At 48.2% G+C, this 17,264-nt stretch overlaps 3 protein-coding genes across 3 annotated transcripts; 2 read left to right on the top strand and 1 right to left on the bottom strand.

Annotated features, from left to right (window-relative positions):
- The first annotated feature begins 28 nt into the window (after positions 1 to 28).
- Positions 29 to 13,869, top strand: BZA70DRAFT_114253 (dynein heavy chain, N-terminal region 1-domain-containing protein). The gene is made up of 12 exons (XM_064909442.1): positions 29 to 178; positions 245 to 515; positions 578 to 916; positions 981 to 1,105; positions 1,160 to 4,166; positions 4,235 to 4,911; positions 4,967 to 6,572; positions 6,638 to 7,034; positions 7,091 to 7,546; positions 7,604 to 9,458; positions 9,517 to 12,556; positions 12,609 to 13,869. Exons 2-12 carry the CDS (start codon positions 248 to 250, stop codon positions 13,658 to 13,660), a joined length of 12,822 nt encoding a protein of 4,273 aa, XP_064769811.1. The 5' UTR covers positions 29 to 178; positions 245 to 247; the 3' UTR covers positions 13,661 to 13,869.
- Positions 13,865 to 14,773, top strand: BZA70DRAFT_275053 (uncharacterized protein). The gene is made up of 2 exons (XM_064912081.1): positions 13,865 to 14,273; positions 14,359 to 14,773. The coding sequence occupies exons 1-2, from the start codon at positions 14,135 to 14,137 to the stop codon at positions 14,388 to 14,390; spliced, it is 171 nt and encodes a 56-aa protein (XP_064769812.1). The 5' UTR covers positions 13,865 to 14,134; the 3' UTR covers positions 14,391 to 14,773.
- BZA70DRAFT_275057 (uncharacterized protein) lies at positions 14,762 to 16,632 on the bottom strand. The gene is made up of 2 exons (XM_064912082.1): positions 16,401 to 16,632; positions 14,762 to 16,232 (listed from the first exon to the last, which is right to left on the bottom strand). Exons 1-2 carry the CDS (start codon positions 16,550 to 16,552, stop codon positions 14,963 to 14,965), a joined length of 1,422 nt encoding a protein of 473 aa, XP_064769813.1. The 5' UTR covers positions 16,553 to 16,632; the 3' UTR covers positions 14,762 to 14,962.
- Positions 16,633 to 17,264: the final 632 nt, after the last annotated feature.

Genomic DNA, 17,264 nt, shown 5'->3' on the forward strand with positions numbered 1-17,264 from the left:
TCCCTTCGCGTCGCGTTGTCGCGCTCGCTACGCTGTTCTCACTCATTTGGCCAAACATAGGTTGCACCTCCAAACACTTCAACATTCTTACCAACTATACATTCGAAGAATATTAGTCTGCGTTGATATGTTTGTTTGAGGATCTTTGTTTTAAAATCACACTTTGAGCTTTCCGAGGGTTTGTACCGTTCTGCGTGCCTGTATCGCTGTTCAGGCCGAATGCTAATTGATGTTATGATCTCAGAAGATGGAGCCGATGGAATCCACTGCCCTGACTCCGACGCGACCGTCCAAGAACGGCAACACGGATACTAACCTCAGTTATGATACAGATATACTAATCTCGTACTTTCGCAATGTATGCCAGGTACTTTTAGGCGCAGCGACTAGTGATCTAGATAGGACAATCTTCTCCGATACAAGTAATGCTGTCACGCAGCTTGCAACTTTTGCAGGGGACGTGAATATTGCGGTACTGTTTGTTGAGAAGAGTCGAGTTGAAGATGATATCAGTGGTCAGCGATCTTGACTTTCCTTTGTTTATTTCTTTACATCGATACTAACATGCGCGTGACAGACCTCGAATATACGTACACTCTGAGTCCGATGATTTCTCCGACGAAGGACACCATCTCGCTGATTGCAGTGATAAAACGGGCGTCCCAGCTTGACGTGTCAATTTCTATGGAGTCTCAGCTGCAGGTTGTCAATCTGCCGAACGTTCTCTCCGAAGCGGCGTTGAAGCAGAAAGCGAACGACGAAATGCAAATCTCTGGTACCGCAGGAACGCCATACGATGTCCTTTACTCACTAGTACATCTCGCTCTTGTGCCTTTCTTTGATGCTTTTACGAGAGGTAAAGGGTCGATTCTTGGTACCAATGAGAATGAAGCGAGAGCTGCGGACGCCAAAACTGGTATGCGAACATTGGAATATATAGTGCAACAGTACAACACCGCAGACTAACCATCTATTATAAGGCATTCCGGCGACCAAGAAAAGACTCACAGAACTTGAGCTGTCTTTACTTCATCTGCAGCAGAATATCGAGATTCCTCAGCTGACGCTCACTTTCCATCCTGCGATTCAACAAGTTCTGGACAAGGTATGTATGATCGATCGTGTGAAGAGGTTCATGCCTGCTAACGTTCTCAACTAGGCTACCAAGCTAGATACCACGCCTACTCTTGATTTCTTTTCGCCAGAGCTGTTAAATGATGCCAAGTTTCTGAATCAAGTGCAAGCAAACGTCAACTCTTGGATTAAGTCAATTCAGTCCATTACCAAGTTGACACGCGACCCCTCTATTGGATCCGCAACCCAGGAGATCAACTTTTGGATCTCGCTGGAGTCAGTACTTGAGGATATTGATCGCCAGTTACAGATGGATGGTGTGACGCTTACTATGGAAGTTCTGAAGCATGGAAAGCGGTTCATTGTCACAACAAGTTTTCTAGCAGACACTGGGCTGAAGGAATCTTTGGAACTGGTAAAGAAGTATAATCTGCTGATGCACGAGTTTCCCATTGACGAGCTTTTATCTGCTTCAACTTTGCAGAAACTGAAAGAGGCGGTTGTTCACGTTTTCAACCATCTGAACAGGCGGATCAAGATTTCACCGTACCCAATCCATAGAGCGCTGCATTTAGTTGAAGCAATTTCTGGAGATTTGGATGCCCGCTTCCACGCACTGTTAAGTGGTAGGAGACTTATGCATCTTGAATATCCAGACTTCCAGAAGATCGTATCAGTTGCTGAAGATGTGTTTGCGGCATGGGACTATCAGATCAAAGAGTTCACCAACGTTGCGCGAGAGGTCACGCGCAAGCGTCTTGAGAAATTCATTCCAATTCGTATCACAGCACGTCACAATGCTACGCAGGAGCGACTTCAGTACCTAAAGTCGTTCCGTCAGGCCCACGAGAAGCTTCAGTCAACCGTGGCCACGGTTTTGGGTGGATCCAAAGAGGGATCCAGCGAGGATACCGATGACGTTGTGCAGGATTTGGTTGAAGCGTATTCCGCACTTCGGGACGTTGACGTCTTGGACGTCTCTCCGGAAGGATCTGATATCTGGGCGTCGGCCGAATCAGCATACAATGAGCGCACCTCACGAATTGAAGACTCGATCATCATCAAGCTACGAGACCATCTTGCGAACGCAAAGACCGCAAACGAGATGTTTATTGTGTTTTCGCGCTTCAATGCACTCTTCATTCGCAATAAAATTCGTGCAGCAGTTCAGGAGTATCAGACGCAGCTGATTGACAGTGTCAAATCCGACATTGAAGCCCTTCATGACAGGTTTATTGCGCAGTACCCAAATTCCGGAAATTATCAGATGGCAAAGCTTCGTGATATCCCTCCTGTCGCAGGAGCAATTATCTGGGTTCGCCAGATTGAGCGACAGCTGAACCTTTATATGAAACGAGTGGAGGATGTTTTGGGTAGCGGCTGGGGCCTCTATGCGGAAGGTGAAAAACTGCAGAACGAGAGCAACACATTCAGGAAGAAGCTGGATGCGAAAGGAATATTTGATGCGTGGCTGCGCGATGTCACGGAGCGCCATATTGCAGTCAAAGGAAGACTATTTAGCATCACAAGATCTCGATCAACTGGTACTACGCGCCTAGAGATCACCACAAATTTTGATCCGCAGATCATCGCTCTTTTCAAAGAAGTGCGCAATCTGACATACCTGAAGTTCCAAATTCCTCATGCGATCAACAGTGTATCGAAAGATGCGAAAAGAGTATATCCTCATGCCATGAGTATGACCAACTCATTGCGCATATTTTCAGATGTGACACTGATTATCGAAGAGCTTGGCGCCGCGTCTGCGCTGATGAATGAGTATCAAAACGCCGTCCAAAGCCTTATTCTCACAGGCAAGAAACTGGATTGGCAATTGTTTGCTCACGCTTACGACGTTGGCGTGGTACCGTCATATGTTGCTGGTGATGACTCTACGTCGGTGGTACACGAGAGTCCTCAAATTCAGTTTGCTAGAAATCTCACCAACTCAATATCAGTTCTTGAGCGAAAGGCGTTTCTTCTTTCTGCGGCTGTGAATTCGATCGGAGAGAACCTGCAGGCTCTTCGTGACTGCGCATACTCGGCGACTGACTTTACTGCTTTGATTGAAAACATTCAGAGTGCTATCGACAAGCTCAATCTCGAGAGTTTCGCCAATTTGACATTTTGGGTCGATCAGCTCAACACAGAGATTTACTCCATCCTTCTTGCTCGGCTTCGGGAGGCTATCTCTCAATGGATCGCCCACTTTCATGGGGACCACAAAAGTACTGAGTCTGATCGTGTGATTACAATTGAGATAGTCATCAAAGACCAAGCGATTGCTTTACAGCCACCCCTCGAACATGCCAGGGCGATATGGTTTGGTGATTTCCAAGCATGCCTCGTTACACTATGTCAGTTGAAGAGGATTGACTCGGCCCGCTATGAACTCACGTTGGACCAGAATATGACATTCGGGAAGCCAGAAACCGAGCCTCTCACGTTTAGCGATCTGCCTACATTAGCAGCTGCGGATATTGAACCGGTCTATAACGCGATTGAAGAAAAGCTGGCTGATGTTAGCACCTATACGGCGAAATGGTACCAATTTCAGTCTCTGTGGAACCTACAGCCGGAGAGTGTCTTTAGAATGCTAGGCGACGACTTGACTAAGTGGATTGATGTTCTTCAAGATATCAGGAAAGTCCGGTCAACCTTCGACACAGCCGTTTCATCCTACGATTTTGGCAATATAATTGTCGACTATGAACAAGTTCAGTCGAGAATTAATGCTAAATATGATGGCTGGCAGCACGATATTCTGATGAGATTTGCGGAGATACTGCAAAGCGATATTGAAAGGACTCATAAGGATCTTGATGACACGCGCAGGGAGCTTGAAATTCAAACACTGGACATGTTATCAACGAAGAGAGCCATCGCGTTTGTGACTATTGTGCAGCGCGCTAAGGCGAAGAGTGGGGAATGGGCGGAGAGCCACAAGAAATACCGGATGGGTCAGATGGCTCTTCAAAAGAACAGATTCAGATTCCCTTTTGACTGGATCTTTGTCGAGCAAATCAGCGGAGAGATGGCCGCTGTCAGCGAGATTTTATCGGTGAAGGACAGGACAGTGATGGAGAACATCGGTAAGTTCCGTTCACGTGCACTGTTAACTCAGGGGTAATTTCTCGACTAACTCAAACTTAATTCATAGATTCTCTACGGTCGAAGGTGACGTCTGAGCATAAACTCCTGAATGATCAAGTGGCACGCACTGTGTCTGAGTGGAATTCAGAGAAGCCCGTTGCTGGAAATATTTCTCCTGATGTGGCCTTTGCGAGCTTAGAGAAATTTGACCGGCGGATCACTGCACTGAAAGCTGAGCAAGACTTGATATTGCGCGCCAATGATGCTCTTGAACTCGATCTTCGCGCTCTCGACACCATAGAGTCGTCGCTTCAAGAAGTACAGGACTTCAAAACTGTCTGGTCCGCGTTGAGCTCCGTATGGGCGTCCTTGAATGAATTGCGCGATACCCCTTGGCTGAGTGTTGTCGGTCGACGAGTGAAAACGACTATTGAGGAACTAATCGCTACCACGAAGGAAATGCCCAGTCGCATGCGCCAGTACGCTTCGTTTGAGTATGTCCAGGGTGTTTTGCGGCAGTATCTCAAGGGCAGTTCAATTTTGATCGATTTGAAATCGGAGGTCATGAAAGTACGGCACTGGGAGCATCTTTACCGCACTTTGGCACCCAAAGAGACTTTGGCCCTCGGATCGTTGACTCTAGGAGATGTTTGGGATTTGAATTTGACGAAAAATGAAAATCTCATTCGTGATATACTCACTCAAGCAAGGGGTGAAGCCGCTCTTGAGGACTTTTTAAAACAGGTGCGCTTTACTATACTAGCAGGAAGGTATCCACTTCGTTCTAACACTCGTATAGATTCGCGACGTTTGGTCAAGCTACGATCTAGATTTAGCCAATTATCAGGACAAGTGCCGGCTGATTCGTGGCTGGGATGCGCTTTTTGACCAATGCACCGATCATATGAACTCACTTGCTGCTATGCATCATTCGCCATATTTCAAGCAGTTTGAAGAAGAGGCGCTGGCATGGGAAGAAAAGCTGAGTCGCATCAACCTTCTGTTTGATAGCTGGATCGAGGTTCAGCGCAAATGGGTTTATCTTGAAGGTGTCTTCAGTGACAATGCCGAGATCAAGAATTTGCTTCCTGTCGAGTCATCCAGATTTCAAAATGTCAACTCGGAGTTCTTTGCCTTGATGCGGAAAGTGTCGAAGAACCCAAACGTTCTTCACGTGCTGAATATCCCTGGAACTTCGACCTCATTAAGCCGTCTCGCTGATATGCTGACTCGCGTACAGAAGGCCCTTGGGGAGTACCTTGAGCGCGAGCGGATGCTTTTTCCGCGTTACTACTTTGTCGGTGATGAAGATTTATTGGAAATTATCGGTAACTCGAAGGACACAGTCCGTATCCAGAAGCATTTCAAGAAGATGTTTGCGGGTATCTCGGACTTGGTCGTCGATAGCCAGAATTCCACGATCTCTGGCTTTTCATCTAAAGAGGGTGAGACTGTCATGCTGAAAGAGCCGATATCTCTGATTAAAAATCCCAAGGTCAATGAGTGGTTACGCTCACTGGAGGAAGCAATGCGCGAGACACTGGCAACTTTGCTTGTAGATGCAATCGAAGATTTTCGAGCCGTGTTCAGGCTAAGTACACTAACTGCTGAGCAGTTCACTTCTTGGGTGCAGAGATATCCTGCTCAGGTTGTCATTCTTGCTTCACAAATTGTATGGACTTCAGAGGTGGATAATTGCTTGTTGTCTGGAGGAGGCTTATCTGAGATTGGCGATCACGAAAATCTTTTGCTGGAGTTGCTGGCAGGCATCGTACTGCAAGAACTGGACCGCATTGACCGGAAAAAGTGTGAGGGTCTTATCACTGAACTCGTCCATCAGCGCAACGTTGTTGAGAAGTTGGTTTCCGAGGGCGCAAAGTCTAAGAGTGACTATGCTTGGCTTGCAACCATGACATTCAGATACTCTGAGGAGCAAGAGGATGTGAAGAAACGGGTGACTGTTCATATGGGCTCTGCACAGTTTGAATATGGCTTTGAATATCTCGGCGTAGGAGATAGGCTTGTTCAGACACCTCTTACAGATAAGTGCTTTTTGGCTTTAATGGGAGCCCTGGAGCAGAATTTTGGTGGCTCGCCTTTTGGACCAGCAGGTACTGGTAAGACGGAAACCGTGAAGGCACTCGGCTCACAACTTGGTCGATTCGTGCTTGTTTTCAATTGCGACGACACTTTCAATTTTGAGGCTATGGGACGAATTTTCCTCGGCATCTGCCAAGTTGGTGCCTGGGGATGTTTCGATGAGTTTAATAGATTGGAGGAAAGGATTCTTAGTGCTATATCGTCACAGATACAAGCTATCCAGCTAGGACTGCAGAAGGCGAAGTCCAGCCAGCAAGATACAGTTGAGATATTGGGGAAAGAATTCGTGATCAATCAAGACACAGGTACTATAACCTCATTTTGCCCCCAAGAGCTGCAACATCTTACTGACAGTCTATTTCTCTGATAGGTATCTTCATCACTATGAATCCGGGATATTCTGGGCGCTCCAACCTGCCTGACAACCTCAAGAAGCTGTTCCGCAGTGTCTCAATGTCTCGACCAGACAAAGAGCTTATCACCGAGGTTGTTTTGTACACTCAAGGCTTTGTGGAAGCGAAGGATCTTGCTGTTAAGATTGTACCGTTTTTCAATCTTCTTGCAAAGCGTCTCACGAAGCAACCTCATTATGATTTTGGGCTGCGAGCGCTGAAGAGCGTTCTTGCCTCCTCTGGTGAGCTGAAGCGACGCCAGGCTCTTCTTGATGGAGAGACAGATAGCACTACGGAGAGTGAGGTCATTATACAGAGCATACATGAGACCATTGCTCCCAAGTTATTGGAGGACGACGCGCTTGAACTGACAAGGTAAATTGCTCTTCTTCTCGCTGATATCTGCTGCATATACTAACGGTCATTAATAGGATCGAGCAAGAAGTATTCCCAGGAGTTGAATATAAACCGGAGGTGCTGCAAGAGATTCAGGAGCAGATTGTGAAGCTAGCAGTTGAGGATGGTCTTGTCGTGAGCGACGCGTGGCTGGTTAAAGCTTTGCAGCTGTACCAGATCCAAAATATCCATCATGGGATTATGCTTGTTGGAAACTCTGGCTCTGGAAAATCTGCTATATGGAAAACTCTCCTACGTGCGATGCAGGCTACTACTGGCATGGACAGCGCCTTCTACATCATTGATGCGAAGGTGATGTCGAAGGAAAAGCTGTACGGTAGTCTCGATAGTACCACCCGGGAATGGACAGATGGACTGTTTACTAGCATTTTGCGGAAGATAAACGACAATTTAAGGGGTGAGAGCACGAAGAGACATTGGATTGTTTTTGATGGGGACGTCGATCCAGAATGGGTAGAGAACTTGAACAGGTAAGACTAGACCGACTTTGATGAGTTTAGGTATATGAGACTGACTTTTCGAATTAGTGTACTTGACGACAATCGGATTCTTACTCTGCCTAATGGTGAACGACTTGCATTACTGCCGAACATCAGAATCCTGTTTGAGGTGGAGAATCTGCGGCACGCCACTCTTGCAACGGTCAGCCGATGTGGTATGGTATGGCTGGGAGCTGATACAGTGTCCACAAGTATGATGGCAAGAGCTTACATCCACCGACTTCGAAAGCTCTCACCCGATGATTCAGACAGTGTTGACTTCACTTCCCTTGCTGATAATGATAAGCTGCTAAATCAGATTGTTAATTACGTCGAGTTGCTTCTCGTCAATCGAGGATCATGGCTCAACGACAGTCTAGCCGAAGTTTTTAAGTACAGCCATATCATGGAGTTCAGTACCACCAGGGCGCTCCAAACGCTTCTTTCTCTGACTACTGCGGCTGTGTATCAGATAGTGGAGTACGATTCGAGGCACCCTGATTTCCCTCTTGGTGACAATCAGCGAGAGACGTACTTACTGCAGAAGTTGCTATTGAATACCATTTGGAGTTTTGCTGGTGACTGTCCTCTGCAGGAGCGTGAGCAGTATGGAGTGTTTGTTACTCAGCTTGACATCTTTACCAGTCTGGAACTGCCTGCTGGTGGATCTATCATAGACTACGACACATCGTTACCGCTGGCTAACTGGGTACCATGGCTGTCGTCGGTTCCCCAGATGGATCTTGATCCACATATGGTTACTGAGACTGATATTGTTATTCCCACTATCGATACTCTGCGTCATGAATCCCTACTACATGCTTGCCTCCAGCAGCAACGTCCAATGATTCTCTGTGGACCGCCAGGCTCTGGAAAGACGATGAGCTTATTCAATACTCTGCGAACGTTTGCTAATGTGGACACGGCTGCGCTCAACTTTTCCAGCTCCACAACTCCTGAGCTGATCATCAAGACACTGGAGCAATATTGTGAATACAAGAAGCTTCCGAGCGGATTTATCCTCGCTCCCACGCAGATTGGGCGACGGCTTGTTGTGTTTTGTGACGAGATCAATCTTCCTGCGCCTGATACCTATGGAACGCAGCGGACAATATCATTTATGCGTCAGCTCTTTGAGCAGAATGGTTTTTGGAGAACGTCTGACAGATCTTGGATTTCACTCGAAAGGGTTCAGTTCGTGGGAGCTTGCAACCCCCCGACAGACGCTGGCCGGACTCCGCTGGGTTACCGATTTTTGAATCATACATCGTTGGTAATGATCGACTATCCGGGTGAGGTTTCTCTCAACCAGATATACGGAACCTTCATTGCTGCTGTCTTGAAGAGTATGCCTCCTCTTCGTGGATATGGCACTACTTTGACATCTGCTATGGTGGATCTGTACACAAAAGCTCAGAGTCGCTTCACTGCACGAGAGCAGAGCCACTATGTTTACAGTCCTCGCGAACTCACCCGATGGATGAAAGGAATACACGAAGCTGTCCAGCAACTGGATGGCCTCAATCTTGAGGGATTAGTGCGCATATGGGCGCATGAGGCAATTCGATTGTTTTGCGATCGTCTTGTGACGGAACAAGAGCGGCTTTGGATGGACGATGCGATAGCAGAGGTGGCGGAGACACACTTTTTGAATATCGACCGGCACGCTGCTCTAGGCGGGCCAATTCTTTTCTCTAACTGGCTATCCAACAAGTATGAGCCCGTGTCCTTGAATGATCTGCGAGAGTATACGAATGCTCGATTGCAGACATTCTGCGAAGAGGAACTGGACGTTCCCTTGGTGCTTTATGACGATGCTCTTGATCATATCCTTCGGATTGACAGAGTTTTCAGACAGCCCCAAGGTCACTTGATTTTGATTGGATTAAGTGGAAGTGGCAAGGTAAGCAGAGCAACTGTCTGGCTTGAGGTTATGATATAGCTGACTGATTTTTTCATAGAATACTCTGACTCGTTTTGTTGCGTGGATGAACGGCCTCCGCGTTTTTCAAATCAATGCGCACAAAAAATATAATGCCGATGACTTTGACGAGGATCTAAGGACGGTTCTGCGAAACAGTGGATGTAAAGGACAGAAGATTTGCTTCATACTTGATGAATCTAATGTCCTCCAAACTGCGTTCCTTGAGCGTATGAATACCCTTTTGGCCAACGCCGAGATTCCTGGACTATTTGAGGGTGACGAGTATACGAATCTGTTGTCTGCATGCCGCGAAGGGTCAAGGCAGCAAGGCTTGATGCTTAGCTCTCCTGAAGAGCTCTATAGTTGGTTCCGCGGCCAGATTATTCGGAACCTGCATGTCGTGTTCACCATGAACCCACCCAAGGAAGGACTTTCTTCACATACTGCGTCTTCCCCTGCGCTATTCAACAGATGTGTTTTGAATTGGATGGGTGACTGGTCTGATTCAGCTCTCTATCAAGTGTCGTCTGAGCTTGTACAGAATCTAGATATTGATCGACAGGACTACTCGGCACCGAACGATCTGCAAGTTGCTTACCGCGGGCTTCCGATGCCTCCCACTTACAAGCAGGCAATTCTCAACGCTATGATTCAGTTCCACATGACGGTCAAGTCTCATAACGACAGGATATTTGTGCAGCAGCGTAAAGTCAACTATGCTACGCCTCGTCAATTCCTTGAGTTTGTTACTCAGTTTGGTCGAATCATTAACGAGAAGCGCGAAGAGGTCGAAGAGCAGCAGCGTCATCTGAATGTTGGTCTAGAGAAACTGCAGGATACTGTTGAAAAAGTCCGACATCTTCGGACCGGTCTGGCCGAGAAACGTGAGCAGCTTCAAATTAAAAGCACACAGGCCAACGACAAGCTTCAGCAGATGGTGTCTGATCAGAAGGAAGCCGAGCTGAGGCAAGCCGAATCTTTGAAAATCCAGATTGAGCTGGAAACCCAAGAGAAGGAAGTGGCGTCTCGCCAGGCTATTGTACTCGAGGACCTTGCTCAAGCTGAACCGATGGTTGTTGAGGCTCAGCAGAGTGTCAGCAATATCAAGAAACAGCATTTGACTGAAGTGCGATCAATGGCCAACCCTCCCGAGGCAGTGAAGATGGCGATGGAGGCTGTTTGCATTCTGCTTGGTCACAAAGTTGACAATTGGCGATCGGTTCAATCAATCATTCGCCGGGACGACTTCATTTCAAGTATCATAAACTACGATACTGACCGTCAAATGACTAAATCTTTGCGCAACAAGATTCAGGCTGAGTATTTGAGTCGTCCGAATTTCAACTTTGAGACGGTCAACCGTGCTAGTAAAGCTTGTGGACCGTTGACTGTATGGCTTGAGGCGCAAGTGAATTATTCATTCATTCTGGAGAGAATAGGACCTTTGCGTGAAGAAGTTGCTGAGCTTACAGTTAGCGCGGAGAAGACGAAGGAGCAACTTGCGGAGATGGCTACTGTTGTCCAGGAGCTGGAGACGAGTATTGAAAAATACAAGGAAGAGTATGCGGTGTTGATCAGTGAAGTGCAGGAAATCAAGAGTGAGATGACAAAAGTTGAAAATAAGGTGAATCGAAGCATAAAGCTGCTGAGCAGTCTGGCGTCTGAGAGAGAACGTTGGAGGATGGAGAGTTTGTCGTTTGAGGAACAGACCAAAACACTTTCGGGCGACGCGCTGTTGGCGGCTGCGCTGATTGTTTACGGCGGTTTCTTTGATCAGAAATACCGCCAGCAAATGCAGCAAGATTGGCAGTTGTTCCTGAGACATTCAGATATTCTGTTGAAGGATTTTAATCCGGTTGTGGATTATATGTGTCCAATGACAAAAAAGAATGACTGGCACAACAATTCGCTACCCGGTGGTGAGCTATACGAAGAGAATGCATTGATGATTGAGCGGTCGAGCAGATATCCGCTGATAATTGATCCGACAGGCCGCGTCGTTGATTTCCTTCGCAGCCAGAATCCAGGATTAGTTGTCGCAAGCTTCTTGGACGATGCATTTGTCAAACAACTGGAGAGTGCACTGAGGTTTGGAAATGCTCTCCTCGTTAATGACGCTGAGCATTTTGATCCGATTTTGAACCAGGTGCTGAAGAAGGAGTATCAGCGAGTGGGAGGTCGGATCCTGATCCAGCTAGGCCGGCAAGAGATTGACTTTTCGCCAAATTTCAATCTGTTTTTGTGCTCGCGCGACTCATCGGCAGTGTTTTCGCCAGACATATGCAGCCGAACAACGCTCGTCAACTTCACAGTCACGAGGAGCAATCTGCAAGCGCAGTCTTTGAACGACTCGTTGAAGGTGCTGAGGCCGGAGGTCGATCGCAGACAGAACAACTTGGTCAAACTTCGTCGCGACTTTAAAGTGCACTTGCGTCAGCTGGAGCAGAGTTTGCTGAAGGCGCTGAACGAGTCAAAGGGAAATATTCTGGATGACGATAATGTTATCAACACGCTGGAGAATCTCAAGGTGCAGTCCGCAGACATTGCTGAGAAGATGACGGAGACCGAAGGAGTTATGACGAAGATCGCAGAGATTGCCGAGCAGTATCAACCGATTGCAGCAGCAAGCAGTACGATTTACGCTATTCAAGAGCTGCTTCAGAATCTCAACCAGTACTATCAGTTCTCCTTGCAGTTCTTCCAGAACGGTTTTTACCACGTCCTCAGCGCTGTGGAAAACATCAAGGATGTGCCTGATTTGGCAGCGACTTTGAAGCAGATCGTTGTCGATCTGTACAGGGAATCTTTCAAGAGGACTTCCCAGGGACTGCTGCACAAAGATACTTTGACGCTGGCGGTGTTTTTTGCCTACGCCAACGCAAACAGCTGTGATATTTCGTTTATTGAATCTCTGTTCAATAAAGAAGAGCAGCTTGTCGACTTGGCAGCGGAAAGCTATGAGATACCGCAGCTACTGGAGCATATAAGCGGATCTCGAGTATTCGAGCAGTATGCAATCGCTGATCAAGACTCTCTGATGAGTTTCCTGAACAAGAGTCCTGCGGATGAGGAAAATGGTGAGTTGGGCTCTTTGATGCAGTTTGTGACTTGACGCTAATTATTCTATAGATATCGATGAGGACCTTTGCAGAATCCTGTTGATGAAGCTCGTCAGATCCGAAAAGTACACGCAGACAGCAGCCGCATTCGTCTCGAGATTCCTCGGCCCCGACTTTTTATCTGCTACGGCTGATAATCTGTCTACGATCGTGTCCCGAGAAGCGTCGAGTGATACCCCAGTCATTCTGTGCTCTCGTCCTGGGTATGACGCCAGCCACAGAATAGATAGTCTGGTGCGCTCTAGCAGTAACAGATGCGTCTCAATTGCGATGGGATCAGATGAAAGTATAGCTTCAGCTGAGCGAGCGATCGCCGAAGCAGCCCAACGAGGCTCGTGGGTTCTTCTCAAGAACGTACACCTTGCGCCAGAATGGGTGAGCTTGCTTGAGAAGAGAATCGGACTCCTTCGGCTTGAGTCTTCGTTCAGGTTGTTTCTGACGATGGAGATGACGACGAGCAAAGCCCCTGTAAGCTTGCTTCGCGCGTCCTACATTATCATGTGTGAGCCTCCACCAGGTTTACGTGCGAGCATGAATGACACGTTTGGCGGTATCCCTAAAACAGAACTTTTAAAGCCACCTGTTGAGCGTGTGCGGGTATACTTCCTGCTGGCGTGGTTCCATGGCGTTGTACAGGAGCGACTGCGATACGGTATTGTCGGATGGAAGAAAGCTTACGAGTTCAGCGATGCCGACTTTGAGTTTGCTCGATTGGTGGTCGACAGATGGGTCTCTGCCGCAGCAGGCGACGAGAGCCGATCGAACGTCGCGCCAGAGAAGATTCCGTGGACGACGATCCTGCGGATCTTAGTCGATACCGTGTACGGCGGCAAAGTCGACGACGAAGATGATCTGTGCAGTCTTGAGAAACTTGCGAGCGAAGTATTCACCGCGCAAGCATTCGAGATCGACTTTGATATCACAGCAGGTCGGGCGGCGACTGCGCTGCGGTTGCCGGAGGGAGGAGGAGTAGATGGGTTTGTCAAGTGGGTGGATGAGTTGCCGGAGAATGAACCGCCGACATGGCTGGGACTGGGGGAAGATGTTGCTAGTGTAGTGTAGATATTATGTGCGGAGTGAACCTAGGCGTTCTAACAACTTTTTTTTACTGTTTTCATATCGATGAATGGTGTGCATGTCATGAACAAAATATAGCTTCTAATTTACATATCAATCAATTCCAATCCCATTATAAAATCCGGAAAACGGCTCTGGTTGTCGGCTTTAGAGCGCCCTTTAAGGTTCCCCTCTCCCAAGCTTCAGAGCATCAAAACCTTAAACTGACAGCCGTAGTAGGTTCGAGATCCGATTATTTCAGTTAACTTATCTCTTTTCCTTCCTCGAGCAAGCACTTCTTTCAAGCATACGAGCTCGGCTCTGCGACAAAAAAAAAAAATCCAGAAAAGAAGGACTAGCGACTAGGCATTCGTTTTCAGGTCTACAGAGTTTGCTAACTTTTGTGTCTTCACGTTCGAGAATTTAAGATCTTGAACCTCTTTTTTTTTCATATCTTCCTTGTGATAATATAACGGAAACATGACGCGTGGTAACCAGCGAGAAAACGACCGCGCGAAAGCGGCTAAGAAAGCTGCGGGCACGAAGAAGAAACTCGAGGGAGATCCCCGGAAGAGACTTGAGGAGCAGGCTGCTATCATGCGCAAGAAGCAGGCTGAAGGTATGTTTTTTGTTTCCCTCTTTTTTAAAATGATGTCTGGTAGTTGATTGGGTGAGTGGAGGGCTGACTTTTGCTTGTGATGTAGCGGAGGCTAAAAAAGGAGGGCAAAAAGCCTGATATGTAGATGGTTTCTTCCGGCGGAGAGGTTTCCGTCCTTCGTTTTCGTGGGGTGTCGACTGCTTTAGCAAGGAAGCGATAGTGTCAAGTAGTAAGATGATAAAGTGCGAGCGTCAGATCAGGTTGATCTAGTATGCACACTACTTTCTTTACTGCCCCGTCTTTCCCTTTTCACTCTGGAATTCGTATATCTTCCGCATTCTGATATAATGGTGTACCTTTGCTGGATGAAAAGAGAGACGGGCATGGTGCTCTTTGTTTGCTTTCGGGGTCGATTGATCATCTTGCAATGTCGAAATGTATATGTGATTACGTTTTCTTTTTTATCTTTAGGGAGTAACAGGGGCTTGAGAGCTGATAAATATAATGATGTACGACCAATTTTCCATTTCTTTTAGTGGCTTATCCTTAGAGGACTCCATTTCTTTCATAACGTCTGCATTACTAGACTGTGAGAGATTATAAGCTTACAACTCCTCTCTCCCGTCTCTACCTTCGTACTAAATCTCTCTTCAACGTAGATCCTGTCAAAAACATATCATATCCTATCCAACTTCCTCTAACTTCATTATTTAAACCAAGGTAACGAGCTCCTCGGCGCTAGTGGGATGAATGGCAACGCAGTTGTCAAAGTCGGCCTTAGTAGCGCCCATCTTGATCGCGACGCCGAATCCCTGCAAAATCTCAGCAGAAGCGTCACCGACGATGTGCATACCCACAACCTTCTCGTCCTCACCGGCAACGATGAGCTTGTAGATCGTCTGCTCTTTGTCCTCCTGCTTGTCAAAGACGGAGTAGTACATGCCGATGAAGGACGAGTTGTACACCTTGACCTTGTCGTCGCCGTACTCCTTGCGAGCCTCGGGCTCGGTGAGACCGATGGTTCCGACCTCGGGGTGAGAGAAGACGACGGTGGGGATGTTGGTGTAGTCGAGCTTGCGGTCCTTGAACTGGGGGCCGCCAAACAAGCGGTCCGAAAGTCTTCGGCCGGCGGCGATAGCAACAGGGGTCAATTCGACCCAGCCGATAACGTCTCCGAGCGCGTAGACGCCGGGGATGTTTGTGTTTTGGAGCTCGTCAGACTCGATCTGGCCGACCTTGTTGGTCGCGATTCCGGGGATGTCGAGATTGAGGCCGGAGGTGTTTGCACCGCGTCCGATGGCCCAGATAAGCGCGTCGACCTCGACGACCTGCTTTCCGCTCTCATCCTCGACCGTGATCTCCAGCGCGCCGGAGGGAAGCTTGACGACTTTCTCAAACGCCTTGGCTTTCTTGTGGACTTTGACGCCGTGCTTGATGTACCGGGTGGTGATCGCCTCCTGGACCATGGGATCAAAGTGACGCAAGACGGTCTCTCCACGGATGAAGAGATGAGTCTCGGTGCCGAGTCCGTTGAAGACACCGGCAAGCTCAACGCCAATGTATCCGGCACCAACAACGGCCACGCGCTTCGGCTGCGACTTGAGCTGGAAGAAGCCGTCCGAGGTGGTACCGTAGTTCGCACCGGGGATGTCAGTAGGAACGGACGCGTATCCACCGGTAGCGACAAGGATGTGATCGGCGGTGTAGTACGCAGTCTCACCAGAGAGCAGCGAGACCTCGACCTTCTTCTCGCCCTTATCGCCCGTGAAGCGCGCCCAGCCAGAGATGTAGTCGACGTTGTCCTTGACGAGGTTGCGCTCGTAGATCCCGTTCAGACGACGGATGTATGCCTCGCGCTTCTCGACAAAGTTGAACCAGTCAAACTTGGGCAGCGAGCCAACGTCCATGCCGTAGTTTTTGGCATCTTCAAGACGCTTTCTGATGTCGGCCGCCTGCCACATGATCTTCTTGGGAACACATCTATAAGTGATGAACATGTCAGCAAGCAAATCCGAAAAAAAATCACTAAAAACTTCGCAAGTCTCTAGCTCTTGATACCACGGGTGGATGCTCAATTGGCAAATCCCCCTTGCAGCTGCCCAAGCAGCAAGCCGTGTCACAAACCAGAGAATCAAAGCTGATACATACCCAACGTTGACACAAGTTCCTCCAAGACGGCCGGAACCCTCGATAATCGCAGCCTTGACGCCATAGCGGCTAGCAGCACGACGAGCCGAGGCAAGACCACCAGAACCACCGCCAATGACAAGGTAATCGTAATGTTTAACAATGGGAGCCATTATCTTATTATCTGATGAGAAAAAAGAGGGAGAAGATGGGGATTTATAATGACGGATGGGCAGAAGGGAGACGGCGAAGAGGCGAGACGGCGATAGTGCGAGTGTACCGAGGCGATGGCTAAGCAGCGCGTGAGCCGCACGTTGCGTCATTGATGAAGTAAGCAGATTTTTTCTGCTCCTCGGCGACTGCGAAAGCGAAAATAGTCGCCGATCAGCAGCCTTTTGCTTCCGACCGGCTGTCGCTAGCTGACGGCAGCGTTGATTTATCAGCGGGAGCGGGAGCGTGTTCTGGGTGCCAAGTCAAGTGTATCGGGGTTGGAAAACTCGAGAAGATGAGTGGTCGGAGGTTGCGATAGCAGAGGAAGTAGTACTGATGCGGGATCAGGGGAGACTGTGCGAGTCCTGCAAAGGGCAGCGGGATGAGGATGCCCAAGCAGCAGGAGTTTGGATGTAGAGACAGCTGCTCGATTCAGAGTCTGTCGGATGCTCGTTGGACAGCATACGGTCTATCGATGTCTATTGCTGCGAACTGGCGATACTCAGACAAGTACACCTACGGAGCTCTCACCATACGAGGGAGATGAAATAATCATCTGATCTGAGCCATAGTTTATGAGAGCACCCAAGCCGGAGACGGTTCTTGGTCGGGATCAAGAATTCATCCGGTGACCTTCAACGGCGCAAGTTCGTGGTTCATATACACAGATCCCTG

The sequence above is a fragment of the Myxozyma melibiosi genome (assembly GCF_037950935.1).
Source record: "Myxozyma melibiosi strain Phaff 52-87 chromosome Unknown BZA70scaffold_2, whole genome shotgun sequence".
NCBI lineage: Eukaryota > Fungi > Ascomycota > Lipomycetes > Lipomycetales > Lipomycetaceae > Myxozyma > Myxozyma melibiosi.